General features: G+C 26.8%; 1 protein-coding gene across 3 annotated transcripts in view; it reads left to right on the top strand.

The window, feature by feature from the left end:
* Nucleotides 1-13,576, top strand: part of LOC105248076 (acyl-CoA synthetase short-chain family member 3, mitochondrial) — a 22,200-nt gene extending 8,624 nt beyond the window's left edge. The window contains exons 1-12 of one of the 3 annotated variants that reach the window (XM_011252651.3): nt 5,974-6,322; nt 6,511-6,676; nt 7,060-7,349; nt 7,678-7,774; nt 8,103-8,311; nt 8,638-8,866; nt 9,403-9,513; nt 9,722-9,921; nt 10,351-10,496; nt 11,364-11,586; nt 12,207-12,382; nt 13,042-13,222. In XM_011252651.3, the coding sequence (XP_011250953.1) occupies nt 6,519-6,676; nt 7,060-7,349; nt 7,678-7,774; nt 8,103-8,311; nt 8,638-8,866; nt 9,403-9,513; nt 9,722-9,921; nt 10,351-10,496; nt 11,364-11,586; nt 12,207-12,382; nt 13,042-13,137 (1,935 nt within the window). In that variant the 5' untranslated portion in view covers nt 5,974-6,322; nt 6,511-6,518 and the 3' untranslated portion in view covers nt 13,138-13,222. Of the gene's footprint in view, nt 1-5,973; nt 6,323-6,510; nt 6,677-7,059; nt 7,350-7,677; nt 7,775-8,102; nt 8,312-8,637; nt 8,867-9,402; nt 9,514-9,721; nt 9,922-10,350; nt 10,497-11,363; nt 11,587-12,206; nt 12,383-13,041 lie in introns of those variants that run through there. The other 2 variants (XM_011252650.3, XM_011252652.3) reach the window with 2 other exon arrangements.
* The last annotated feature ends 197 nt before the right edge of the window (nt 13,577-13,773 follow it).

Below are 13,773 nucleotides of genomic sequence, written 5' to 3'. Positions count from 1 at the left end.
CGCTCGTGCAGATCTTACAAATAAAACAATAATTAATCATTTCTATTTCTATTACTTAGATTCTTGAAACGAATAAATCGCGTGAAATATGTCTTGAAAATCGCAATATTTTTACATTTATTCATTTATTGTGCGAATGAATTAATTGCATTATTTTTACATTTATTCATTTATTGTGAATGAATTAATTACATTAAGTACGATTAATAATAATAGCCATTGAATCATTTACTTTTTTATAAATATTTTTTGCGAAGAGAAATATAAAAATAAATGAAACCACAATAATTGAATATATTAAATATATCATGGATTTAACAAATATTAATATATTATGAGAGATTTGATAGAAATACTGAATCTACATTTATATTAAATTTAAAATTTTTTCGTCGGTACATCGCGTCTTATTCAGTATCTTAATTTAATTCGACTTGCATAATATTACATAATATTACATAATATATCGCAATGTGATCATATCGGTATTATTTTTGTATTTTTCTATTATTAACAAGATATCGCAGATACACGAATTTCGAATCCTGCAATATTTTGATGCGTTTAATTAATAAATCGTTATTTAATTTTTTTTAATACGGAACTAAGTTTAACGTTTGTAAGAACTCCTTTTTATAAATTATTAATATAAATTATCATTATTGTAACTTGTTAAACGTGTACTTTACTTACGTGTACTAAAAAACGTGTACTTTACAAGATTATTTAATTGATTTATTATTTGAAATGATTTGATAATGCAAACAATCGGCAGATCTGTGTATTTTTTCGAATACCGCAATCTATGCATATCCATTTTTAATTAACTTGTACATTTATTTACTTGTTGTTGTACCACAAAATACTATAAAATTACTGATCTAAAATATAAACGCATATTGTACGTTAACAATAAAATTTACCTCGGCAACAAAATGTAGCTTTATAATTTTCATTTTTTAATTCATTATTTAAACAGATATTTAATAAAATGAATTAAATATAATTAACATAAAAAAATTTATATTAAAAATTAATATTAAATAATTTAATATTGAAATATTTAAAAACGATAATTAAAAGAGATTTAGTTTTTTATTTAAATAATCTATATAATATTTGTAATATATTTGTAATATTGTAAATTATGTGAAATATTTAGTGATAAAAATAATTTTATATGTATCTATACACAACTAAAAAATTATATATGCATATTTAAAAACATTATATTTATATATATATATATATATATATATATATATATATCAAAAATATTGTAATATTATTATTAAAATATTAATATAATTTTATTTTGATAAAAATACGTAGTAATAATATATGAGATATATATCTCATTTAAAAACATTCTAAAATAATTAAATATTACAAGCATATCCTTTGAAAATAAAACGATCTATCTATACATGTTTATATCAGATGTCATATTATATTACAAAACAGCCCTGTTACTATGTGGACTACCTGTTATTATGTGGAATACGATATTACATTTTTATACGGAATATGTTAAAAAAGTTGCATGTACGCCAGATTTCGTTTAATGGCCGAGATAAATCTTCATTCGATAATCAATTAAAAAATTAAACTTTCGTCTCTTCATATTTAATTAAGTCTTCTTACTCATTTACTTCAATACATATAATAAGGATTGAAATAAATTGAATTTCAAAATCGCTCATAGTCTACTAGCAATTGTCACGACTCGCTTCTCTCTAATAATGTTGTTTCCGATTTGCGTAACTCTCCATTTTCTTGAAATAAGGTGCCACACAACCTGATACATTCTCAGAACTTCTCGGTCGTAAACCCCGAAGGACGTAAGGTGTTTGCAGAGGAGAACATGAAGGTGAAATATTCATCTCCAGAAAATTTAAATTGTGGCAACCTTTTTCTTCTTTCAACTTTACACGCAATATTTTATATAATTTTATTCCTTTTTTCCCTTCCTTTCGTATAAATTGTATCCAAAGGATTTTTATTGATTTCCCCATCTTCTAAAGCATGACATACAAATGTAATGATATCAAATATAAGTCCTGAAATAATTATATTATCTTAATTGATCTCTTTTATGTCTCTCTTTTTGTGTTGTTGAAATGTTGTACACATAATGAAATATGCAGAGTACAACTAGAAAAAAATATTTTATGATAGTAAATTTTAAGTTTAAGAAATCAGACACATTTCTTTAAAATAAAAATATATTTAAAAATAAAAAAATATTCTCATTAAATTAAATCTTTTATAATCAACTATCTTTTACCTTTCTGGTTATTATCTTATCTGACATCACCACCTCATATTTAAAAATACATTAAAGAATATATTAAAGTAAATTCCATCACGTAAGCGAATATCCGATATAAAGTGTACATTTATTTTAATGTTGTTTTCTTGCATAATTTTCGCCAATTTCATACCTTATGCCCGCTGTTTCTTCACTTACCACTCACTCATTAGCAACGTTTACAATCGTGAGATCTATAATTAATTATAAGAAAAGCGGCATTTATTACTTTCAAAATATGTATCTCTCACAAATGTAATGATAATATAACAATAACAATATTCCTTTAAAGTACTGCAAAAGTTCTCATTATATTTTTTCTGATATTTTATATTTTTTTAATAATTAAAACTATTATATTTATTTTTTTACATGTTATTACGTATTTGTTTCTATTATTAATTATGTCTATTACATATTAGACAAAAGTTAGACACTTAAAGACATTTGTACGTATTTTTCTAAAACTAAGTACTTCTTTCAATTAATTGCTAATATAGGAGCTGTAAATGAAGAAACAGTGGATTTCGTCACAAAATTTAACTGAAAGTTGAAAGTACTACTACTCTATATTTCATATTTAAAAAGTAGTACTAGTACTACTCTATATTTCATACATATCACTGGAAAATTTTGCATGTATGTATGTTCTAAGATATCCGGTGTCTTTACAATTTCAGTATATTTTCCCTATCGTATAAATGATTTACGTGCAAGGAATTATTTTTTTTCTTAATTGAGAAATATAGAAGAAAGAAAATAAATTCACGCGTCTCTTAAAGAGTGAAGCTGAGATCCCAAACGTCCGGCATCATCGTTACCCATTGCGTTACGTGTTTTTTCCGGTAACGAATAAATATCACGGTGGTCTCACGGGGATGTGCAAAGAACGTTGTGCGGCGATACGTGGTTACGTAAAGAATCGGGACGAGACGAGATGGAATGAAACCAAGGGTGAAAGTATACGATGGTTTCTCTGCGATTTTCTCTCGCGTGCGACATATATCGACGCTGATATTAGGGTAGCATCGTACGAAATCCCGTAATTCACGATACAAGGAAATAAACATGTGGGTGACACGCGCCGCCAAAGAAAAACGATATATAAAAAATTGCTATCAAAGCTCCCTTCGGCAAGCGATTGCGGCTTAATGAATTATTCATATCGAGTAAAGAACATCGACAGGTCGGCCACAACTATTTCATGTGTCATCAGCTCCCTATCATTATCTCTCGTAACATTTAAACAAAATAACATAAATTAAATTTTAAATCTTTTATAATCTTTTATATTTGATTCAATCTCTTATGTCTCTGATTGCTGTCCTATTTGATAGCGCCATTTTATATTAAGAATATATTAAGTCTATAGCACACCTGCGGTATGATTTTTCGTACTAGATCACATACGAGACATGTTACTAGCAGTCATATTGACTATACAACTTGAAATGTTGCGTGATACGTGCTGTTGCGCATGCTAACATGCTAGTTTTTGGTAATAGATTTGCTATTTTTATTATGTGATGTGATACTAGCTGTACGATAAGTTTGACGGGTGATACATTTTTAATCACATTTACAAAAAAAAAAAATAATGATAAAGAATAAAGAAAAAAGATAAAAATGATAAAGAAAAAAAATAAAAATGAAAAAGAATAAAGAAAAAAGATAAAAAGGCAAATATAAAGATATATACATATATAATGTGTTTTATTTAAAATTATAATGATAATAATTGAATATGTATATATTTAAATAAAAAGTGATGGAATTTTTAACCTATTACGAAACGTAATTTCAAAAATTTTATTAATTCTTTTATAATAAATAAACGATCATGAATATATAATGTTTCATTAAATTTTAATGGCTATGTTTCGAAATTCACTACCAGTACTGAAAATCTATAATACATGTCACGTATATTATAGATTTTTAGTACTGGCTGAATTTCGGAATGCAACCATTATGTAAATCGTTTGTATGCTGCAGACTTAAGATAAATCTGCACGTGTGAAGCCAAAACTAGTAGCATTCTTATGATTGGAGAAAGCAGAGCACCTCGCTAAACAGCACGTATCGAATCTATTAACAAAACCAGTAGGAAAAATCGTGTATCGTGTACCGTAGGCTTTAAAGTGAATCCCATTACGTATGTACAGCAAATATTCGAAAGTATAAATTTATTTCATGCATTCTTTGCAATAATTTCGGCTGGATTTTGTGACTTACGCCCAAATATTGCTCTTTGAGAAAACAAAAGAAGAGCTACTGATAATTAACACAAAAATTCTGAAAGAAAAAATTAACTGCTGTATAAAAAGAAAATCATTTCTAAAATAGAATGAATCTAGAAAAGAATCTAGAAAGATAAAATGCCGACGATTTATATCAATGAAAAATGTGAACCAGTTTTTGTATCAGTAACTAGCTATTTGGATTTTCTTTTTGTAGTAATTATTAAAACTATTTCAATATATTGATTGTGTTGTCATCAGTTACAATAATCAGATATTGCGGAGCTTTTTTATCAATTTTGACTGTTTTATTTTCTTAAGAATAAGTTCATTACGGTATTATAGTTGCATTATAATTTCTTATTAGAGTTATTATAATTTTTGAGTTATTATAGTTCATTCTTGACATAAAAAATGACTATTTTAAACGTATACTTTGTTTACAAAGACTCTAGACTTTGATTATGGAAATTTTGACCGCTAAAACTTTAGACTTTGACTACAGGAACTTATTTATGAGTCAAAAAATATTTCTAAGACAATTAGGAGTACTTTTTTACTTAATCAATATAAATTAACAATAATACTTTTTTTTTAAGTTTAACATGATAAAAATTTACATATAATATATTATATATGTAAATTTATGTTATTATATAGTTTATATGTTTATAAGTTTATATTATTATTTGTTATTTATAATATAAATAACAAATAATATAAATTTTATATTATTATATATTATTTTTTATTTATATTGTTATATATAATTATATTTGCCTTTTGAATGTAACATTGCGTACGGTATATCTTTGATTTTATATGCAATTATAACATTAAGAATAGTCAAAATGCTGAAATGCACGTTGTTATTTATGTTTTTATTATGTTTAATATATATTAATGTTGTTGATACATGAATTTAGCACGGAGACGTAGCTTTTTAGCTTGTTATAATTATTTTTTTTATTATTTTGAGGACAGCCGTCAACAAATAATATAATTACAAATAATTTATTTTAAATTTTTGAGAAAAGAGATTAAGTATAGAAAGAGAAAAAAATTTCTTAAGGAAAACGACAATAGAACAAGTAGAATGAATAAAAGTTTAGAGGAATGCTTAAGAATTTATATATTTTTAATTTTTACTGTTAATATGATATTACTGTTAATATGATATTACATTGTGATATGATAGCTTTTAATAAAAATGATCGTAATAGTTCACAAATTAATATATTTCTAATACTTTAAGTAAGAATATTTGAATATGTTAAATATTTCAAACGTAAGCTAGTTAAATTATGCGTTTTTGTGAATCGTGACTCGCGATAACGTTATGTAATTAGCATTCATGTAATTAACATTCAAATAATGTTGAGTATAAATTCGACTCGTCATGTACGATTCGTCGTTAGTATTAATTTACTAATCGAACTAATCCGCTAACTAGTTTTCTTACTAATCTCAAAGAACACGAACTGTTAGAATCAATCTATCATGTCGCGTTACATTTGTTATTAGCTTCATCGTGCTTCATTTTATTTTTTGGTGAACTTCTTATACCATCGAATGTTACTAAAACTAGTCGAAATACGACCAACTAAGGAACAATAAATTACAAATAATATATTGCGAATTGTGAATAGTGTGAAAGGTTTGCACTGACGAATCTCTCTGAATGTGAGTCGTGCTAGCTTAATAATATCTTATCGTGATAAGATTTGCACAATCGTGACGTGAGATTAATCTATAACCGAATTAAATCAAGGTTGGTGCTTTTAAAATCTATCGCTTTTAAAATCTAATCGAAAAGTTTGACAGGCATAATATAGTTTTCTTATGTATAATTAAGTTTAAGATAATTCGGAAATTGAAAATGTTGTCAAAGCTCAAAGCAACTTCCGGGTGTACTTTGTACGCGACAAGGCGTTATCTTAATTATTATCTCCTTTGAAGATTACATTATGAACCTTCATCGAAACGAGTGCTCTATCTACGAAGAAGCGTATAAGAAATCATTGGAATGTCCGGAAGAGTTTTGGGGTGAGATCGGCAGCTGTATTGATTGGAGCACACCTTGGCAGAAAGTCCTAGATAATTCTAACGAGCCATTTACGAAATGGTATTTAGAATATTTTATATATACATACATTTATATATAGTATATATATATATATATGTATTATATATATATATATGTATTATATATATATATATATATATATATATATATATATGTATTATTATATATATTTTTATCTCAAGAAAAAAATCGATATTCTAGATTAAGCAAAAAAGTTTCAATGAAGAATTTACTTTCAATTATTTTAATCAAAATCAGGAGATTGAATTTATGTTTCAAAAAAGAATGTTTTGTTCGATGAAATTTAAAAAATTTTAAAGATAATTAATTGGCTGTAAAAAATATTTAATTGACTAAAGCGGACTTGTAATTATCGAAATAGTTCCGGGACAATATGCGAGAGATTCTTTTTGTAAATACAGGTTTGTTGGTGGAGAATTGAACGCTTGTTACAACGCATTGGATCGCCATGTATATGCAGGGAATGGGGAGAAAGTGGCCCTTATACACGACAGCCCTCAAATGTCAATAATACGCAAAGTAACATACAACGAACTCTTAGAAAAGACATCCTTGTTGGCGGGTGCATTAGCCGAGCTAGGTGTACGTAAAGGAGATAAGGTGATCATCTATATGCCACTGATCCCTGAGACTATAATCGCGATTTTGGCCACCGCTAGACTGGGGGCGATTCATTCGGTGGTCTTCGGAGGTAATAACGAGATATACGTTATATGATAATTAAGTTATTTAATTTTCTGACTAGATATAGTAAAATATTTTATTCCGTAACGTAAAAAATGCTCTGTTAAAATAGTAAAATAATATAAAAAAATAAAAAGATAAGAGGATGAAAAAGTTTCACATAGAAAACGATGCAATTAAGATCATTTCTTTATATATATATACTTTCAATTTTAGAAATACACAAATTTGTTAAATATTTTCTTTGAATCATTCTATTGTTTCCATAAAAATATGAGATGTTGGTAGTAAAAATATTATGATTACCATGTTATATTTGAAAATACACATTTCAGGTTTTGCAGCGAATGAATTGGCATCTAGAATTAATCACGCCGAACCAAAGGTTGTTATTGCCGCGAGCTGTGGCTTAGAACCATCCAAAATAATTAAGTATGTCTCATCGTATTTCTCGATAAGTTTATTGGGATTATATTTTGTAAATTTATAATTAATTTTTAACAGGAAATTTATCGATAAGTTAATGTATCGATAAGTATATCAAGATTAGATTTTATAAATTAATAAGAAGTGTTAAAGATTTTATAAATTAATCGGAAGTGTTAAATAAGCAAGTGTCAACAAATTTATTTTTCTTTTTTAATATATCAAATGCCGAAAGATAATTTCTTCATAAACGTTTCTTTTTCTATGTTTTTTCACATCTTTTAATAAAAGATTATTTTTGCATTTTTCTTCTAACACGCATCTTTAAATGCAGATATACTACTATCTTAAATGCTGCTATGGATATGATTACTGCACCGAAGCCGAAATGTATTATATTTCAAAGAAGAAATGTTTGGGAAGCGCCATTGCTCAAGTCACAATTTGACTGGGATGAGCTTATAAAGAAATCTAAACCTCATCCATGCGTAATGGTTGAAGCTAATGATCCATTGTATATATTGTACACATCGGGAACTACAGGTAAAAACTTTGAATACAGTATTAAATAAATAGAAACACATACACGCACATAGAGACATATCTCTTTAGGAATATATGAATATAGAACAGTACATAAAATTTTTTTAAACTTTTTTTCCTCTAAAGATTCCTTTATATTTTGAAAAAATTATCGAATCACAAAATATATGTCTCTTCTCTTCTATATCGTTTCTTTTCACTTTTAAAATATTGATATCGTTTTATTTATGAGCTCTATTTTCTCTATTAACTTATGAGCTCTATTTAAGATTAAATATTTGCGTATAATATCTTACGCGATTTTGATAAAAATATTTGATATTAAGGGCAACCGAAGGGAATTATAAGACCGATAGGTGGTCACTTGGTGGCACTCTGTTGGACCATAAAAGTAGTTTACGGAATGAATGAAAATAGTGTTTGGTGGGCAGCCTCCGATATGGGATGGGTTGTTGGACATTCGTATATTTGCTATGGTCCTCTTTTGTACGGCGCGACGAGCATAATGTACGAAGGGAAACCCGATAGAACACCGAATGCTAGTCAATATTTCAGGTTTGAAAATTATCGTTCTACATCAGAGATATATTATTTACTAAAATATTATTTTTTAAAAATAATGTGAGAAAATAACGTGTGAGAATTTGAATAAAATAAATTTCCTTTATTATTCGATCACTTTTAGAGGATCGAAAAGCACTTTAAAAAAGTGTCTAAAGAGAAAATTTCTAAGTCTTCTAATATAAGTTTAAGAAGAAATTAAATCTGTATATATCTGTAATTGTGGAAGATTAAATTTTTTATAAAATCACACAGTTTACTTTGAGTTGTATTACAGCTTTTCAATTTTCTCTTAACAATTTTATAAAAAACAATTTATTTAGTTTCTATTTTCATGTGCAATTCACTCAAAAGTTTTTTTGCAAATAAAATATTATATGAAATATTTATATATAATATATTACATATATTTACATGCGTCTGGTTTACTTTTTAGATTATTTTATTTTAATATAATATTTTTCCAATGGTTCTTGTTATACATTGATAATTTAATTAATTTAAAAATATTTGTTTCTTTTTTTCCATAGAATCATTGAGCAACATGGCATAAATGCATTATTTTGTGTACCTACAGCTTTACGAGTTATAAGACGGGCGGATCCGGAAACGTTATTAGGAAAAAAGTATTCGTTAAAATCGTGAGTTTCGAAAATCTGAATTACCTTCGATTATGAAGCCGAATTATGATACAACGCGATTCACATATAGTGACTAAAAAAGACAATAATATAGCCGATCTTTCCGGAATAATTTCATTAAAAAATATATATATATATCGCGTTGTAAAAATTGTGTATATTTTCATCGAAATAAATTTATTATAAATAACTCGTCTTTTGCTTTTAGCTTAAAAACAATATTTGTGGCTGGGGAGTTTTGCGATTATGAAACAAAAGCATGGGCCGAGAAAGTATTTAAGGTGCCAATTTTAAATCACTGGTGGCAATCAGAGACCGGACATCCCATTACATCATTATGCATGGGATACGGTCATAGTCCTAGTTTGCCTAAGTTCAGCACAGGACTTCCTATACCTGGATACAATAGTGAGCCTTTAATTATTTTCAGCATTATTCACAGTTTCTTTATCGTATAATTATATAAAATTCATAATGTAATCGATATTATACATATAACATGTGATATATATATATATATATATATATATATATATATATATAATTCTTTAAATATATTATTTATCTTTCTTTTTTTCTCCAAAATTACTTTTTTTATAATAATAACCTTTCATTTAAATCTGAATTTATATAATCCTTTTTTATATTCAATTAAATACACAAGATCATCTTAAGTACGATTTTGAAGTATTATATCATTTGATTGCCGACTTAAAACCATATTTAAAATAATCTTGAATATAAGATTAGATTATAAATTAAGATTAGATTATAAATGAAAAATTTACAAATTGTGATTTGTATATACATATCATTTATAAATTTTTTATCATACAGTTCACATTTTGCGTGAAGATGGAAGTAGAGCGTCACAACATGAGCTCGGACGAATCGCGATAAAATTGCCATTACCGCCTGGATGTATATCGACTCTTTATCGAACACCCGAAAGATTTAAGGAAATATATTTCTCGACATTTCCGGCAAGTATATTAATAAGCAATTTTACACAAACTAGATTAACAATGTTATAGAGCAAATTCCTCATTTATTTGCGTCTCTCATTTATGAAAAAGAAAGAGAAATTCCAAAATTTGCACAAAATATTCGTTCAATTCTAATCCAGTAGCAAATCCCGAAAAATAAAGATTGCAAAGAACCATATCTATTAAAATTATATACCTTTATGTTCTTTTCTCTCAACATTAGATATTAATATATTAATTATTAATATATTAATATATTAAAATAATTACTCTTCACTTTTTTTCTTATATGTTTGATTATATTTTGATCAATGATTTTTGCAGAGCAAGCTCTTTCCGAATTTTAATTATGATAATTTATATAAAGTTAACTTTTTTGGTGATTTTAATTATTCGTATTTTGGATATTTCTTTAAATCATACGATAAAATTATAATTATTTATTTCTGAACAAATCGGAAAAAAATGATAATTATTGAATTAATAATTTTTAAAAGAAAGAAAGTATATAAAGATATATGAAAATATGATTTGATTATAGAAAAATGATATAACAAGGATGTTTCAAAAAGATTTTAATGCTATTCTTATATATTCAACATTTTCACTTAGACATATTTAAAAATCATTTTGTGTAGCTCAAAATATCGAAATTACTTTTTTGTAAATTAAACAAGTTTTGATCGTTCTCAAATGCCCTTAATATGTATTATTATATTGTATAATATATTAATTATATTATTTAATTAAATCTGAATATTTTTGCCAAAGAAAAGTCGATGTTTAAGATCGAGATTGTCGCGTGCATCTCTGTCGATTTTGATTTTAAAATTCTTAATTTTAATTAAATTATCTTAATTTCAGGGTTACTACGACACAATGGATGCAGGCTATATTGATGAGTTCGGTTATGTTTACGTGACAGCGAGAGACGATGACATTATAAACGTAGCTGGTCACAGAATATCAACATCTGCGCTGGAAGATATTATTTTTACTCATCCTGATGTTGTAGAAGTCGCAGTTGTCGGTGTACCGGATCACACGAAGGGTGAAGTACCGTTGTGCCTTTATATTAAACGAAATGGTTCGTATAATAATCTCGAATAACGAATTATAATTATTAATTATTTGCTATTTAAAGATTTTTCAAAAATATTGTTATTAAAATATTTGATCTTATCAATCTGACATCTTCTGAAGAACAATGATAATTTTTTTCACGTTATGATTACAGTTTTTTAATGCATCATTAAATAAATAATTTATTATTTACATTCTTCTTATATCAATACATAATAAAAATGAAAGGTTAAAAGACCGTGGCGCAGATTGTTAGAGCATAAAAAATATCATTTTCATTTTCATTTTTATTGTGTATTGTTTATTTCATTTATATTGTGTATTGTGTATTATCCGGATATTGCTTTTGTCTTCTTATATCATTCTTCTTCTATAATCAAATCATATTTTCATATATCCTTATATACTTTATTCTTTTAAAAATTACTGGTTCAATAATTCATTTTTTCCGATTCGTTCAGAAATAAATAATTATAATTTTATCGATTGGCTTAAAGAAATATCAAAAATACGAATGATTAAAAAAAGTTATGCTACATTATTGTTATACAATTTCGCTAATCTGGCAACTAGAAAATTACTAAGGAAAATTACTAAGGAAATTAATAAGGTATTTTTTCTTAGACGCGATTAGCAATGAAGAGGAGATAAATCAAGAGTTGATCACTCGAGTGAGAAACATGATGGGCCCGATCGCGTCCTTTCGGGTCGCCGCTGCCGTTACCGCGTTGCCTAAAACACGCTCAGGAAAAATAATCCGTAAATCTATTGCTACATTGGCGCGATCAAAACTATTCAAGGTAAAATTCGAATATTATAGAAGAGAATCTATCTTTCGAATCTCGACGCATCTCGAATCGTTGGTCGAGAGATAAATGTACAGTAGGCCAATAATGCCTTAACATATGAAATTGGTCGTCTTCGAGACTAATAATAACTAGTCATTATTAATCCCGAATGCGACGAATTTTATATGTTAAGGCATTATTGACGCTTACTGTACATCTATTATGTCTTTTTCGTTGTACGATTTAATATGTTCTTCGTATGTGTAATTATATTTTTTATTATTTTAAAACAATTCGAAATAGAATACTATTTAATATTAATTATTTAATAACATAATATTAATGAATAATAATTTAATGTTTAATAATACTGTTTAAATATTATCAAAGAGAATGCCTGTTTCTCGAATCTCGAAACGTTCATTTCGCGTCGAAAGACGCTTCTCGATAATCGAAATTTTAATTGAGAGAACCGAGAGATAAATGTATTGTGTTATTTTTTTATTACAATTTAATATAATTAAACTCGTTTTCTGTTTCTCAATTGTTCTTTAATTATTAGAGATTAGTCAATTCTAGGCTCGAAAATAAACTTATTTTACTTCACTAACCTTTTTCAGTGTGTTTATCTTCATCAACGACGAATACATTCCGTCAACTTTAATTTTCAGATTCCAAGCACGATCGAAGATCCAACAGTATTCCGCGAAATTAAGGAGGTACTTCAAAAGCTTGGATACGCAAAACTGGCCCCGGATCCACAATAATGACACTTTTTTATTATAAAATTCTTACGCAGGAAAATTTTTACGGTACTTTGAAAATAACTATGGTGGTCAATTTCATAGGAATAGAACGCGCGATTGTGTGCAATGTTCATTCATTAAGTCTGTTCTTTCTAATTGTGCTATGTTGCATTTTTTAAGAGACGTGTATACTTACACCTCCCCTCCCCCCCACACATATATATGTATGTATGTAGAATCCGCCAAAATCTTATTTCATGCCTGTTTGGTTTATTTAATATTATGTGCTCACTTTATATCACATATATTTGTCATATTGAAATAATGATAATTTTCTTTTCTTATTAAGCTGTGTCATAACATTTAAGCAAGTTTTTTACTTTATGACCTTCAGCACCTTGCTAATTGCGATAGTTTTATTTGAAATTATATACATAGCCATTATTGTAATAAATAAATAAATAAATATATAGAAAATATATAAATATATTGAGATAAAACTTAATTAAAAAGAAACAAAGAGAGAAGATATAGAAAGTACAACCGAGTACGTCCACGAGTACAACTAAAAAGAATAGACCTACTGATTTGAAACTGTCTACATTGTTTCAATATAAATTATAATTGATTGATAATTTATAATAGTAAAACGATTAT

Source organism: Camponotus floridanus, unplaced genomic scaffold, assembly GCF_003227725.1.
Source record: "Camponotus floridanus strain SB8 unplaced genomic scaffold, Cflo_v7.5 scaffold138, whole genome shotgun sequence".
In the NCBI taxonomy this organism is placed as follows: Eukaryota; Metazoa; Arthropoda; class Insecta; order Hymenoptera; family Formicidae; genus Camponotus; species Camponotus floridanus.
This window is presented reverse-complemented; position numbering and strand designations above follow the sequence as displayed.